Source organism: Trichomycterus rosablanca, chromosome 26, assembly GCF_030014385.1.
Source record: "Trichomycterus rosablanca isolate fTriRos1 chromosome 26, fTriRos1.hap1, whole genome shotgun sequence".
NCBI lineage: Eukaryota > Metazoa > Chordata > Actinopteri > Siluriformes > Trichomycteridae > Trichomycterus > Trichomycterus rosablanca.
In genome coordinates this window covers 16665418-16681806 of record NC_086013.1, presented here as the reverse complement: position 1 = coordinate 16681806, position 16389 = coordinate 16665418, and the positions used below count along the sequence as shown (strand labels likewise).

At 42.7% G+C, this 16389-nt stretch overlaps 1 protein-coding gene across 1 annotated transcript in view; it reads left to right on the top strand.

Annotated features, from left to right (window-relative positions):
* brinp1 (bone morphogenetic protein/retinoic acid inducible neural-specific 1) overlaps positions 1-16389 on the top strand; it is a 111092-nt gene that overhangs the window by 49969 nt on the left and 44734 nt on the right. The window contains exons 3-4 of the mRNA XM_062988467.1: positions 9174-9364; positions 10554-10723. Coding sequence (XP_062844537.1) covers positions 9174-9364; positions 10554-10723 — 361 coding nt within the window. The remainder of the gene's footprint in view (positions 1-9173; positions 9365-10553; positions 10724-16389) is intronic.

Below are 16389 nucleotides of genomic sequence, written 5' to 3'. Positions count from 1 at the left end.
GGGTTCATAATATCACTTACTGTCCAGTTACTTTTGGTGTAGGTGGTGCTGGACCAACCCAGACCCTGATCAGATCTGTGGCTTGTTAGCGCTGCCCGTGTTCTCAGGCAGAAGAGAACCGGGCATCACAGAGGCCACCGGAACACCAATTACCCACAATCACCCAGAACGGTGCCAGAGGAACGTCAGCGCTCCATTATCTGCCCGCACGCGGCCCCGCCGCAGAGGCGACCGCGCTCTCAAACAAGGCCGGCGGGGAATTAGCTCACGACAGGAACCCGCCCTCGCTCACTGCTCATCAAAGCGAAGGGGGGCGGAGCACGGGGACGGGGCGAGGGAACCGAACACGGTGGGATCGGAGCGGCGGGACGTGTTTACAGACCAGGAAACAAACAAGCGACTCCTCGCTCCAGGACTGAGGGGAGAACGTCACGGCGGCCGCGATTATACGACACGTGCACGGATCAGGACTTGTCAATCCAAATCTGTTAACTTTATATTTTTACCACAGCTTTATCCTGGTCAGGGTCAGGGTGGGTCCGGTTTTCCCGGAATCAGTGGGAAAACCTCAGCCAATCATGTCTGATACCCAACTGACCGATAGCACAGGCAAACCTTGGAGTCAAGCGATAGTCTGAGCATTATTATTATTATTATTATTATTAATTTTATTATTATTATTATTATTATTATTATTATTATTATTATTGTTATTGCTGTTATTATTATTATTATTATTATTACTAATTATTATTATTATTATTATTATTATTATTGCTATTATTATTGTTATTGCTATTATTATTATTATTAGTAGTATTAATTTATTATTATTACTATTATTTTATCATTATTATTATTATCATTATTATTATTATTATTATTACTTTAATTATTATTATTATTATTATTATTATTATTATTATTATACAACAGCCGCTTTTTTGAGAAGGCTTCTCACAAGATTTTGAAGTGTGTCTGTGGGAATTTGTGCCCATTTATGCAAAAGATGTTGATCATGAAAGCCTCAGTCGATGTTCTGGTTCGTCCCAGAGCTGTTGAGTGGATCTGAGGTCAGGGTCTCTGTGCAGGACACTGGAGCTTATTTAAGCCGTGATTTTGATGCTATAACAGGACGTGTTTTTGTAGGTTGATGTTGAAATATTCAGCGGCGTGATGTTCGGCGCTCAGCTCTGGTGTTTCAGTCTTGAGAATCTGGACGCGTTCCAGCTACACGAGCTACACGAGCGCCCGGGAGAGAGAAGTGAAGTCCGACCCTAATAGCTTGCTGATCGGGAGCAGTGAAAGGTGTTGTGGTGGAGCAGTAGGCTGTGAGATTGCGTCCCACTGATGGGCTGGAGCAGAATTGGTGCTAAGTAATCGGTCATTCTGAGAACGCGTGGAGCTTTTCAGTGCACTAAATCACTGCAGTGTGGAGGAGAGAAAAAGCTTTCAGCTCTGTGTTCCACAAGCACAATCAGTCTGAGAACAGCAGGAACGCTGGAGCGGGTCCTCCTGAACCCCTCCTGAACCCCTCCTGACCCCCCCGAAAAATTACTTTCAACCCATTAATGTGCTTTCATGTGGAGTGACGACGCAGGTTGTTTACATCGGTGGTAATTCACCTCGTTTCCTGGAATAATGCAGAACTTCTGCTCATGTTGTTCAGAGGAACACCTTCAATATGCTGTGTGGGCGGGTGGATAGGCGGTGTGGGTGGGTAGATTAGTTGTGTAGGTGGGTAAATAGGTTGTGTGAGTGGGTAAATTGGTTGTGTGAGTGGGTAAACAGATTGTCTGCATGGGTAAATAGGTTGTGTAGGTGGGTAAATAGGTTGTGTGGGTGGGTAAACAGGTTCTATGGATGGGTGATATAGTTGTATAGGGGTAATTTAGTTGTGTGGGTGGGTACGTAGGTTGTGTAGGTGTGTATCAGGTTGTCTGGGTGGTTAAACAAGCTGTGTGGGTGGGTAATTTAGTTGAATGAGTGGGTAATTTAGTTGTGTGGGTGGGTAAACAGGTTGTATGGGTGGGGTTGTGTGGGTGGGTAATTTAGTTAGTTGTATAAGTGGGTAATTTAGTTGTCTCAGTACTTTTGCCCATATATTATATCTTCTTCCTCACCGGTCCTCACGATTGACCCATCATGACCTCACCTGGTGGCGGTAACCCGGCGCTTCCCGGCGGCACCGGCCTGTTGATCACAGATCGTCCGACTCCGAGCGAGTGTCAAAAGTTAGAACCGGTTCCGCCGCTGGCACTCAGCACGTGCCGACCCCATGCAGCTCGACTTAATTGTAGCAGGACGCCTGGCGCTGCCAGCTGCCGGCTGATGTTTTTATTACCTCGGAGCGCCTGGAAATTTCCGTCTATTGTTCCTCACCTCCGCCGATCTCACGTCCCGCTGAGTCGGAGCAAAACGTTCTGCTGGAAATAAATAAGAGAGGATTATCTCGCTCTCTCAGAGAAACGGGCACGAAGCTGCGGGCACGGACGCTGGCACCCGAACGCCGTTTCTGTCTTCATCTGAGAACCTGGAGCATGGCGTGTACCTCTAAATCTCTCAGTTTTAGTAAATAATTGTGATTTTGTCGCCCCTTTGAGTCCACGTGAGCGGTTTATTGTGTTTCTGTCTGGAACAGAAGCTCCTCGTTCAGGTTTTTGTTTTGCTTTTCCTGATGTAGCACAAATGAAACGTTTAGTCACCACACGTGTGTTTGTATCTGACAATAAAAAACATAAAAAATAATCAAAGCTAACTGTTAGCACTTTTCCACTGGCGTGGTGCCAAAACCCGGAACCGTTCTGTGCTTTTCCACTGCAGAACCTGTGATTTTCAGAACCTGTAAGCTTCAGAACCAGTTCTGAGAACCTGTGATTCTAAGAACCTGTTTTGGGAACCTGTGATTTTAAGAACCTGTTCTGAGAACCTATGATTTTAAGAAACAGTGATTCTGAGAACCTGTGATTTTAGGAACCTGTTACGAGAACCTGTGATTTTTGAGAACCTGTTACGAGAACCTGTGATTTAGAGAACCTGTTTTGGGAATCTTTAATTTAGAGAACCTGTTCTGAGAACCTGTTTTGGGAACCTGTAATTTAGAGAACCTGTTTTGAGAACCTGTGATTCTAAGAACCTGTTTTGAGAACCTGTTTTGAGAACCTGTGATTTAGAAAACCTGTTTTGAGAACCTGTTCTTTTAGTCAATACTTTTGCTCTGGCTTTGAGTCCCACCAATCGTGTTCTTTTTTATTTATGATTAATTATTTTACTTTTACATAAGCGAGTTGATAATTGGCGCGTTTGACGCGTTTCATCACGACTTCTCCGATCCTGCGCTATGTCACAGGTGTCACGATTGGAGCCTCTGTGCTCCTGAGGGACTTGTTTATGTGCCACACCCACCTCTCCGGGAGCACTCTCAGTCCTGAGCCAACGCCACATTTATGATTGGTTCCTCTGCTAATTAGGGGCAGCTGCACCTCATCTGAGAGCAGTTAAGAGGGGAGCTGGAGAACCAGTGTTTGGAGACTATTTTGGATTTTGTTCTGATCTGGTTTGCCATTGCCTCTGCTTGTATTCTTTGATCTGGTTTGTCCTTGTTTTTGCGTTTGTCTTTTGGTTTAGTCCAGTTTTAATCTGTTCAGCCTGTTTGTCTAATTCAAGCCTTGTTTAGTTCTGTTCCTGTTTGTCTTAAGTTCATTCCTGTCTAGTCCTGTCTAGTTCTTGTTTAGCTTAGCTTAGGATTTAGGTTCATGTTTCATGTGTTTAGATTTAGTGTTAGCATTTAGCTTAGTTCCTCTGTGTTTAGCCTTTAGCTTAGAATAAGTCACATGTGTTTGTATCTGTGTCTTGTCTTGTGTATTGCCCTGTCTTGTTTTTGATTATTATTAAACAGTTTGTTAATGAGATCTCTGCGTGTGTGTCCACCCCTCTCTTGTCCTGTCATGGGCCATATAGCGTTACAACTAGGGTGGCCACATTCATAGTCCCAAAAAGGAGGACATTACACCCCCAAAAGGAGGACATTATACCCAAAAGGAGGACGTCATACCAGGAACAGGGGGACATGATACTGCAACACACAGAATGAAAGCAGAACCCATATAACAGAGTTTTTGATCAATTTAAGCAAGAATTCTATAACAGATTACTGTTTTACTCACCAAATGTTGTGTCTACTTTTGATATTTAAGTCTGTTCTTTGCCGCCTCCAAAAGTTTACTATATGCAGAACAGAGCGAGTGGGCTAAATTCAACCACCCAATCACAGACTAGCATTTAGAGGGCAGACCCTCTGCGATTCGCCAGTGGTGGTGGGCGAGCCACGATAGGTAGCAAATGAAGTTTCAACCAATGAAATACAAAGCATTTGTACCTGAGCCAATGACCGATAATATTGATCAAAAATGTAACCAGTTCACTCCAAAATGAGGATTTTTAAGTGTCTGTCCTAGCGTTGCATGGGCGGAGGACTGGTAGCTGAAAAACCGGACTGTCCGACCTAATGCCGGACGTCTGGCCACCCTAGTTACAGCAGGAAGTACAAATGAGGCTCGATAGAGAACATCAGCAAATCCAGAATGAAATCCGGCACAAATCAACTCAAATATGAAATTCGTTAATACTGAACTAATTAAGATCGTTATCAGAGGCAGTAACAGTTATTAGGATTCTGCGGTTTTGATAAGATTGGGTTTAATTTGCTTATTTTGTAGGTTTTGCACTTCTGTAGGTAAGAATGATTGATTACTTTTTATTATCTTGTCCCGTTATTTAAAAAAAATGCACATTTGGAATTGGTCTTCAAAAACAAGTGCAACAAATGTATTCATCTGAAGAAACGGCTCAGCAGCATATACAATCACTGACTGAGTGCGGCTCTATTATATTACAGACTATATATATACAGTGTATCACAAAAGTGAGTACACCCCTCACATTTCTGCAAATATTTTATTATATCTTTTCATGGGACAACACTATAGACATGAAACTTGGATATAACTTAGAGTAGTCAGTGTACAGCTTGTATAGCAGAGTAGATTTACTGTCTTCTGAAAATAACTCAACACACAGCCATTAATGTCTAAATAGCTGCAACATAAGTGAGTACACCCCACAGTGAACATGTCCAAATTGTGCCCAAAGTGTCAATATTTTGTGTGACCACCATTATTATCCAGCACTGCCTTAACCCTCCTGGGCATGGAATTCACCAGAGCTGCACAGGTTGCTACTGGAATCCTCTTCCACTCCTCCATGATGACATCACGGAGCTGGTGGATGTTAGACACCTTGAACTCCTCCACCTTCCACTTGAGGATGCGCCACAGGTGCTCAATTGGGTTTAGTCCATCACCTTTACCTTCAGCTTCCTCAGCAAGGCAGTTGTCATCTTGGAGGTTGTGTTTGGGGTCGTTATCCTATTGGAAAACTGCCATGAGGCCCAGTTTTCGAGGGAGGGGATCATGCTCTGTTTCAGAATGTCACAGTACATGTTGGAATTCATGTTTCCCTCAACGAACTGCAGCTCCCCAGTGCCAGCAACACTCATGCAGCCCAAGACCATGATGCTACCACCACCATGCTTGACTGTAGGCAAGATACAGTTGTCTTGGTACCTCTCACCAGGGCGCCGCCACACATGCTCGACACCATCTGAGCCAAACAAGTTTATCTTGGTCTCGTCAGACCACAGGGCATTCCAGTAATCCATGTTCTTGGACTGCTTGTCTTCAGCAAACTGTTTGCGGGCTTTCTTGTGCGTCAGCTTCCTTCTGGGATGACGACCATGCAGACCGAGTTGATGCAGTGTGCGGCGTATGGTCTGAGCACTGACAGGCTGACCTCCCACGTCTTCAACCTCTGCAGCAATGCTGGCAGCACTCATGTGTCTATTTTTTAAAGCCAACCTCTGGATATGACGCCGAACACGTGGACTCAACTTCTTTGGTCGACCCTGGCGAAGCCTGTTCCGAGTGGAACCTGTCCTGGAAAACCGCTGTATGACCTTGGCCACCATGCTGTAGCTCAGTTTCAGGGTGTTAGCAATCTTCTTATAGCCCAGGCCATCTTTGTGGAGAGCAACAATTCTATTTCTCACATCCTCAGAGAGTTCTTTGCCATGAGGTGCCATGTTGAATATCCAGTGGCCAGTATGAGAGAATTGTACCCAAAACACCAAATTTAACAGCCCTGCTCCCCATTTACACCTGGGACCTTGACACATGACACCAGGGAGGGACAACGACACATTTGGGCACAATTTGGACATGTTCACTGTGGGGTGTACTCACTTATGTTGCAGCTATTTAGACATTAATGGCTGTGTGTTGAGTTATTTTCAGAAGACAGTAAATCTACACTGCTATACAAGCTGTACACTGACTACTCTAAGTTATATCCAAGTTTCATGTCTATAGTGTTGTCCCATGAAAAGATATAATGAAATATTTGCAGAAATGTGAGGGGTGTACTCACTTTTGTGATACACTGTATACGTATATATACAGTGTATCACAAAAGTGAGTACACCCCTCACATTTCTGCAGATATTTAAGTATATCTTTTCATGGGACAACACTGACAAAATGACACTTTGACACAATGAAAAGTAGTCTGTGTGCAGCTTATATAACAGTGTAAATTTATTCTTGCCTCAAAATAACTCAATATACAGCCATTAATGTCTAAACCACTGGCAACAAAAGTGAGTACACCCCTTAGTGAAAGTTCCTGAAGTGTCAATATTTTGTGTGGCCACCATTATTTCCCAGAACTGCCTTAACTCTCCTGGGCATGGAGTTTACCAGAGCTTCACAGGTTGCCACTGGAATGCTTTTCCACTCCTCCATGACGACATCACGGAGCTGGCGGATATTCGAGACTTTGCGCTCCTCCACCTTCCGCTTGAGGATGCCCCAAAGATGTTCTATTGGGTTTAGGTCTGGAGACATGCTTGGCCAGTCCATCACCTTTACCCTCAGCCTCTTCAATAAAGCAGTGGTCGTCTTAGAGGTGTGTTTGCGGTCATTATCATGCTGGAACACTGCCCTGCGACCCAGTTTCCGGAGGGAGGGGATCATGCTCTGCTTCAGTATTTCACAGTACATATTGGAGTTCATGTGTCCCTCAATGAAATGTAACTCCCCAACACCTGCTGCACTCATGCAGCCCCAGACCATGGCATTCCCACCACCATGCTTGACTGTAGGCATGACACACTTATCTTTGTACTCCTCACCTGATTGCCGCCACACATGCTTGAGACCATCTGAACCAAATAAATTAATCTTGGTCTCATCAGACCATAGGACATGGTTCCAGTAATCCATGTCCTTTATTGACATGTCTTCAGCAAACTGTTTGCGGGCTTTTTTGTGTAGAGACTTCAGAAGAGGCTTCCTTCTGGGGTGACAGCCATGCAGACCAATTTGATGTAGTGTGCGGCGTATGGTCTGAGCACTGACAGGCTGACCCCCCACCTTTTCAATCTCTGCAGCAACGCTGACAGCACTCCTGCGCCTATCTTTCAAAGACAGCAGTTGGATGTGACGCTGAGCACGTGCACTCAGCTTCTTTGGACGACCAACGCGAGGTCTGTTCTGAGTGGACCCTGCTCTTTTAAAACGCTGGATGATCTTGGCCACTGTGCTGCAGCTCAGTTTCAGGGTGTTGGCAATCTTCTTGTAGCCTTGGCCATCTTCATGTAGCGCAACAATTCGTCTTTTAAGATCCTCAGAGAGTTCTTTGCCATGAGGTGCCATGTTGGAACTTTCAGTGACCAGTATGAGAGAGTGTGAGAGCTGTACTACTAAATTGAACACACCTGCTCCCTATGCACACCTGAGACCTAGTAACACTAACAAATCACATGACATTTTGGAGGGAAAATGACAAGCAGTGCTCAATTTGGACATTTAGGGGTGTAGTCTCTTAGGGGTGTACTCACTTTTGTTGCCGGTGGTTTAGACATTAATGGCTGTATATTGAGTTATTTTGAGGGAAGAATAAATTTACACTGTTATATAAGCTGCACACAGACTACTTTTCATTGTGTCAAAGTGTCATTTTGTCAGTGTTGTCCCATGAAAAGATATACTTAAATATCTGCAGAAATGTGAAGGGTGTACTCACTTTTGTGATACACTGTATATATATACACACACACACTGATCAGCCATAACATTAAAACAACCTCCTTGTTTCTACACTCACTGTCCATGTTATCAGCTCCACTTACCATATAGAAGCACTTTGTAGTTCTACAATTACTGACTGTAGTCCATCTGTTTCTCTACATGCTTTGTTAGCTCCTTTCATGCTGTTCTTTAATGGTCAGGACCCCCACAGGACCACCACAGAGCAGGTATTATTTAGGTGGAGGATCATTCTCAGCACTGCAGTGACACTGACATGGTGGTGGTGTGTTAGTGTGTGTTGTGCTGGTATGAGTTTATCAGACACAGCAGCGCTGCTGGAGTTTTTGAACACAGTGTCTACTCACTGTCCACTCTGTTAGACACTCCTACCTAGTCGGTCCACCTTGTAGATGTAAAGTCAGAGACGATCGCTCATCTATTGCTGCTGTTTGAGTCGGTCATCTTCTAGACCTTCATCAGTGGTCACAGGACGCTGCCCACGGGGCGCTGTTGGCTGGATGTTTTTGGTTGGTGGACTATTGTTAGTCCAGCAGTGACAGTGAGGTGTTTAAAAACTCCAGCAGCACTGCTGTGTCTGATCCACTCATACCAGCACAACACACACTAACACACCACCACCATGTCAGTGTCACTGCAGTGCTGAGAATGATCCACCACCTAAATAATACCTGCTCTGTGGTGGTCCTGTGGGGGTCCTGACCATTGACGAACAGAGTGAAAGGGGTGAAACAAAGCATGTAGAGAAATAGATGGACTACAGTCTGTAATTGTAGAACTACAAAGTGCTTCTATATGGTAAGTGGAGCTGATAAAATAAACACTGTTTGGAATCTGGTATGTGAACCAGAATATTCTGATGGTAGCAGCCGATGCAGAGAAGGAAGGAAGGAATATCATTCATTCATTCATTCATTCATTCATTCATTCATTCATTCATTCATTCATTCATTCATTAATTTTTTAATTTTTTTATTTGTAACATCTTCCTTCTTGTTTTTGTGTTTGCAGGGAATTTGCACGTTGGAAGGTGAGGAACACCGCCATAGAGCGGCGGGACCTGATCCGGAATCCCGTCCCCCTCATGCCCGAGTTTCAGAGAAGCATGAGGCTCCTGGGGCGGCGTCCCTCCACCCAGCACTTCATCGACACCATCATCAAGAAATACGGCACCCACATCCTCATCTCGGCCACGCTCGGAGGTGATACAGACGTTTAGAACCGGACGCTGGCGTACATTTTACGCTAAAGCACCTGGTCTCACCCGCGATTCCTATTACCTGCTACATAGCCGCGCTCCCCTCGGACGCTAAAGCTAGTAAAAATATAATGAATAAATTGAGCACGCAGTCGCTTATCGTCCCGAGAAGCAGATCACACCCGGAGAAGCAGAAGCAAACATGTTTTCAGTCTAATGAGTCTCTAAGTCATTAATGTGAGTTTTTCTGTTCGACCCGAAGGAGCTTTTTCAAAAGTACAGCAAATATTTAAAGGATTATGGGTAAGGGCCTCAAATCCCACCCTAAGGTACCCACTAAAAAAACAATGACTAACTGACACACAATAATAATAATAATAATAATATTATTAATAATAATATTTTTAAATAATAATAATAATAATAATAATAACAATAAATATGAATATTAATAATAATATTATTTATAAATAATAATAATAATAATAATAGTAATAATAATAATAATAAACAGATAATAAAATAAAATAATATAATAATAAAGAGAAACGTGTGAAAGCTGGTGGCCAATCACAGTCAAGAAGCTTAAGGTTTGATAGAAATAAATATATTTGTAATAATTATATATTGTTGAGGCTTTACATTACACCTTGTAAACCACAGTGGGACCAGATTGCCACTGTTTTCATTAATTAAACATATTTTGTTTTGTCTTTTGTTTTGCTGCATCGTTTGTGTTGTCTGGGTCGCTTGAAAAAAAAACCCCGGATTTAGACGAAGGTCAGGTGAAGTTACGAAATCAATTCCTGTTTCAATTTTCCGTCCCCTTCGCCGCCGCCGTTTCCTACAGCCGAGGAAATAAACAAAAGTGGGAGATTGAGGTCGTGACATGATTGACACCGGGGCTGAATATAGCGGTGCAGGTTTGTGTGTTTTAGCACGGCACACTGTAAACATGATACAGCGCTTGCAAGGTGTGCGGTGTGTTCGGTCAACACAAACCACCAGGGCGGTTTGAGTTCGAATCTCAGCTCTGATACCCTCCTCGGATGCCATCACGGTCTCCAGCAGCGGAAGGGTTATTGGCTATGACTAAATTGGTGAGAAAAAGGGGTACATTGGTGTTATTCTGATTTAATGAAGTCGTGTATTTAATAAAATGCCCTGGTATTTTCCGTTCCCCTCTCGTACAGGCGAGGAGGCTCTGACCATGTACATGGCGAAGAACAAGCTGGACCGGAAGATGGTGAACGCCACGCAGGGGGTGGAGGCCCTGCACCAGCTCGCCTCGTCCTACTTCATCGACCGGGACGGCACGATGCGCAGACTTCACGAGATCCAGATCTCCACCAACGCCATCAAGGTACGGCTGATTCTTCCTTCCTCTTCTGATGTCTTAGTCGTAGCCAGTTCCTCTTCCGCTGCTGGAGACTCTGATGGCATACGAGGAGGGTATATTCTCCTGACACGCCCTCCCTCCGACGTGACCACTTCTTATTTGCCCGTACTTCGGTGGATAGGCGTGTGACGTCGGTCTCGCTCATGGAGAGTCACACACTTCTGTACAGGCACCTCAGACTACTAACCAGGGTCCTTACGCGGCGTCCAAGACCCCGCCCACTTTTTAGTCCCGTCTTTTCCCAACCAGCAGACTAGTGCTGCACTGCTGATCGTGCCGGCTTGTATTGGGCGCCCAGCCGGCTGGTAGCAGAGCTGAGACTGGTAGTCAGTCTCACGGTCAGGCGTCCGAATACTTTTGGCCATATAGTGTGTAAACATAATCTATGTATTATATGCCAATGTATTTATTGTAGTGAATTATCCACAATAGCGGCACCAGTGAGATGCACATCAAAATAAAATAATTCTGGATTTTTTGGATTAAATAAACGCGACTCTGAAAGGCGGAGGGTAGGGTGGAGGGTGGAGGATGGAGGGGGGTCACTGCGGTCCCCTCGCCTGTGTGTCAGGACAGTTTTCGGTATTTAATAGTGATGGGGCTGAAAGCAGGAAGTGAAGCATGACCGGATGAAGTGAAATTGACAAACGGCCGCTGACTCAGCAGCATAAACAGCAACCAGAGACGTTCTGTTCAGATCAGGTCACCTACTCAAAAAGTTCTGCTTCTGAGGGAGAAAATACAGCACGAGTGATCATTTATACTGAATAACACCACAAGTGATAATTTTATACTGAATAAACATTAAAAATCATCATTTTATACTGAATAAACACTAAAAATCATCATTTTACGTTAAAAATGATCATTTTAGCATCACACAGGCTACAAACCTGAATCAGACAGATCAGACCAAGATCTGATGGAAATCTGATTGATTCTTGCTGCAGTTTTGTCCCCTTTTTTCACCCAGTTTGTTCGTGTGTCTGTGTACGCGCCCAGCTGGATGATAGCAGAGCTGATCATTATCATCATTATACAGTATTATTATTATTATTATTATTATTATTATTATTTAAACTATTATTATTATTATGTGAACTGTTATTATTATTATTATTATTATTTATTAAAACTATTATTATTATTATTATTATTATTTATCAAAACTATTATTATTATTAATATTATTATTATTTTTTTTACCAGTTTTACAGCCACAATACTACTATATAAATATATTCTAGTTTAAATTCATAATCTAATGAATGAATAAAGGAATTAATGGACACACCTGGGTTAATACCATGTATTTAATTAATTAATTGATTCATAAATGTGCACATCAGCGCTCTTCACACACACAGATAGGTGAGGCTCATATTCATATTTATAGCATCTCGGAGAGAGCGCGTTTGTTCTGCACCCTCTGTGCGTTCTGAATTTGCGATCACAGTACTCATTCGATTCGAGGCAGAGGTACTGCCTCATTTTGTGCATTTTTGATGCAGTTTTATGTCAGATCAGCGTGACTAAATATGTTAAATACATAGGACGTATAATAAAATTGTCTACAAACATTATATAGGTGTCATACGAAGGTATGCAGCGCGCTGATTGCGCGTACTCGATAATGTATTGAGGTAGAAATTTGCTAATTCAGCAATTTATTTTGACTATAAAAATGATTTGTATGGTTGGAATCGTACAGAAATGACATTTCTAGCACAGATCAGTGGACGCTTGTTAATATTATTTTATTATTACTTGTTTTTTACTTTTCATGGCCGCATGTCCCGAGGTGCAGAGATGTTGGCTTCGATCACCTCCTCTCCTCCAAAAACAATAAAAAATCCATTTGTATTTTGTCCGCACATAAAACTCATTTCTAATTTTCCAGAATTCTTTTAATACGCGATTTCGGAGCATTATTTATTTATTTATTTATTTTTTGTATGTAGTCTACATTCCAGCAGCTTGTATTTAACAGCAGAACATAAATATTACACGGCTCTGTTTTCATTAACATGCTTTATATCGCTCATAATTAAGGATTTCAGATAAACGTTCGTACCGGACCGAGATTAAATCCTAATAGAAGCTTCAGGTAGAACGTTTCTAGCAGGCGGTTCAGCAGTTGCACGTTTCCCTATGATAGACACTCGTTACAGGCCTGTACTTCACTCTTAAGTAAAGACGAGGGGATTTATGGAACTGATAAAGGCTTCAGAAATGATTCCGACATAAAGCCGAGTATTATTTTACACAGTGAGTGATGAATAATTAAATTTTTTATTTTATTCATCCTGCACCCAGAGTTTAGATTTCTGAGAGTTTCTGCAGCCTGAAATATTTAACAAGAGCGATTAAAGGATTTCAGAATTAAAGGATAAAAAGACGCTCTCAAGGGGACGACATTTAAACCTTTAGTGTGTGTGTGTATCATGTCAGATTCATGCTTGTCAGATAAATGCTATTATACTAAATTAAACATACCCACTTCCCTCTGAACTCTTCTGCGGTTGCTCTCTGAAGCCGCCGTGTTCATCCAAAAACTGGGGAACGTTGATGTACTGTAGGTGTAACTTTAATGTTTTGAGTCGGGGGAAAGAAGACGGGAATAGTTTTAGATCTGTTTTATGCGACAGCGCCACCCAGAGGTCAAACAGTTCAAGCTGTTTTTATAGCTGGCACAACTTTAATTTTATTTATAACATTTTATTTATATACCTCGCAAACCTTTTCAAAAATGGTAACGGGACGCAAATGGCAGTAGATTGGACATTCCTGTATGCAGTGGGGCCCCCATCTAGGCTCACTGAGGCCCCCAGTGCTCTATGGGTCTCTTGCACAATGTAGTTGGATAGATAGATAGATACCATGGCATGGATCATAGGCAGAAAACACAGTATTTCCAATAAAGCGAAGTATAAATGAGGGAGACAGAATAAGAGAGAGACAGAATGAGAAAGAGGTGCAGAATAAGAGAGAGAGAATGTGAAAGAGACAGAATGAGAGAGAGACAGAATGTGAAAGAGACAACGAGAGAGAGGTGCAAAATGAGAGACACAATGAGAGAGACAGAATGTGAGAGAGACAGAATGAGAGAGAGACAGAATGTGAAAGAGACAACGAGAGAGAGGTGCAAAATGAGAGACACAATGAGAGAGACAGAATGTGAGAGAGACAGAATGAGAGAGGTGCAGAATAAGAGAGAGAGAATATAAAAGATAATGAGAGAGAGACAGAATAAGATGCAGAATGAGAGAGAGACAGAATGAGAGAGAGAGGATGCGAGAGCTGCTTGTGTTGAGGAGTCACGTAGCAGACAGTCAACAATCTCTGTATTCAGAGAGACGCTGACGACTGATGTACAGGGACACTAAACACACACACACACACACACACACACACACATACACACACACACACACACACACACAAACCTATACACAGATGAACACACTTATCCACCCACACACACACACACACACACACACACACACACCACTGCTTTTTCAGTATTGATTTAATCCCAGCAGTCGATCAGTGCTGATACACACCGGCGGATCTACAGAGACTCACCGACCATCACACAGTGATTGATCTGATGTCTCTGATGTTGTTATTTACTTCTGATTCTCGGTAAAACGCGTCCACAGTCAAGCAAGCTTTATATTTCCTCTGACGTAAAGGCTGCAGGGCAAGAAAAGAGCGAGAGATAGAGAGAAAGAAGTCTCTACGTCTGGGTTTTATTTTATTTGTGATCGGCAGCAACGTTCAATCAAGACAAGAAGCTTTTTTTTTGCACAGGGGCCTCTGTGCCTGTGATGATGTGAAGCTCACTTGACTGTGGACAGTAAGACACCTAAGCATCTAAAGCTTTAGATCTTAAAACATTTACATCTCTCTCTCCATCCTCCACAACGTTGCCTTGCTAGGAGATCTCGTCTGATCTAATCAGATCTCCGCCAACCTCTCTGCTTTGTTCCTACTTTAGCATGTTCTGTCACGCCCCGGACATTACAGAGCACATCCGGGATGAAGCGACACCGAGAGACCGAGCGATTATCTCCGCTCTGTCTATCACGGCGTGGACCAGCGGCAAAACGGCCCTGGTTATTTTTAAGGTCTCGTGGAGCAGCTGGAGTCCCTGGTTTGATGAATTCTCTTCACTCGGATGTCCTACAGCGCTGCTCTTTTCCCTCTGAGCCTCGGAAAGATCCATGGTCCCTCAGACGGCTCTTATTCAACGATGAACCCGTCGAATAAAGTCTGCGTACCCCAGAGCCGGACGGCGACAGAGACGGATACGCCGCCGCTTCGTTGTTTTGGCTCTGCGATGAATCACGTTTAAGGTCCACGCCAGGGGTCAGTAAAGAGGTTGACTCTGTAATCGATGCAGAATCGAGTGGATCCGTCCGTTTCCCAACATTTAAGAAGACCGTGTGTTTTCCGGATTTGCTCGAGGCGTCTCGGGTTTGATTGATCTGCAGACGGAACTATTTTGAGGAAACGTTTATCAATTTAGCTTCTGCAGTTCAGTTTGTTTTGTTTCTTTAAAGCCCCAGGTATAGAATCTATAGGTTACAGGTGATAGGTGAAGGTGAAGTGTGCTGCCCACGTCTTTCAACTTACAGCCTGAGGAGACTAATAGTGGTAAACAATACAGTACAAAGACGTGTTATGCTTTTCATTTTATTTTCCATCAACCACTTGATCCTGGTCAGGGTTGAGACGGATCTGTGTCCACCAAGAAACACTGAATCCATCTGTCCATCCATCCATCCATCCATCCATCCAACTGTCCGTCCATCCATCCATCTACTCACTCATCCATCCATCTGTCCGTCCAACCATCCATCCATCCATCCAATCGTCCAATCATCCATCCATCCGTCCATCCATCCATTCAATCGTCCAATCATCCAATCATCCATCATCCGTCCATCCATCCATCTACTCACTCATCCATCCATCCATCCAATCGTCCAATCATCCATCCATCCGTCCATCCATCCATTCAATCGTCCAATCATCCAATCATCCATCATCCATCCATCCATCCATCTGTCCGTCCATCCATCCATCCATCCAGTGGCAGTTTTAACAGCCAATCCCAGCTATAGTCCTATATCTTTTATATACACCCGAGTCAGCAACTGTAAACTCATTATATGTTCTGTTGTATTCTATTCTATTCTGTTCTATTTTATTCTGTTCCATTATTTCTATTTTATTTTATTATGTTCTGTTCTATTCTATTCTATTCTATTTTATTTTCTTTCCATTCTATTCTATTCTCTCTTTTTTCTATTCTATTATAGTCTAGTGTGTTCTGTTATATTCTATTCTATTATTTTTGTTCTATTATATTCTATTATATTTGTTCTATTCTAATATATTCTATTATTTCTATTCTATTCTTTCTGTTTTATTCTATTCAATTATATTATTTTATTTCTGTTCTATTCTACAGTATTTTATTCTATTTGTTCTATTCTATTCTTTCCGTTCTATTCTGTTCTATTCTATTATTTCTATTCTATTCTATTATTTTCTTTTTGTTCAATTCTATTTGATTCTATTCTATCTGTTTTATTATATTCTCTCTATTTGATTCTATTCTT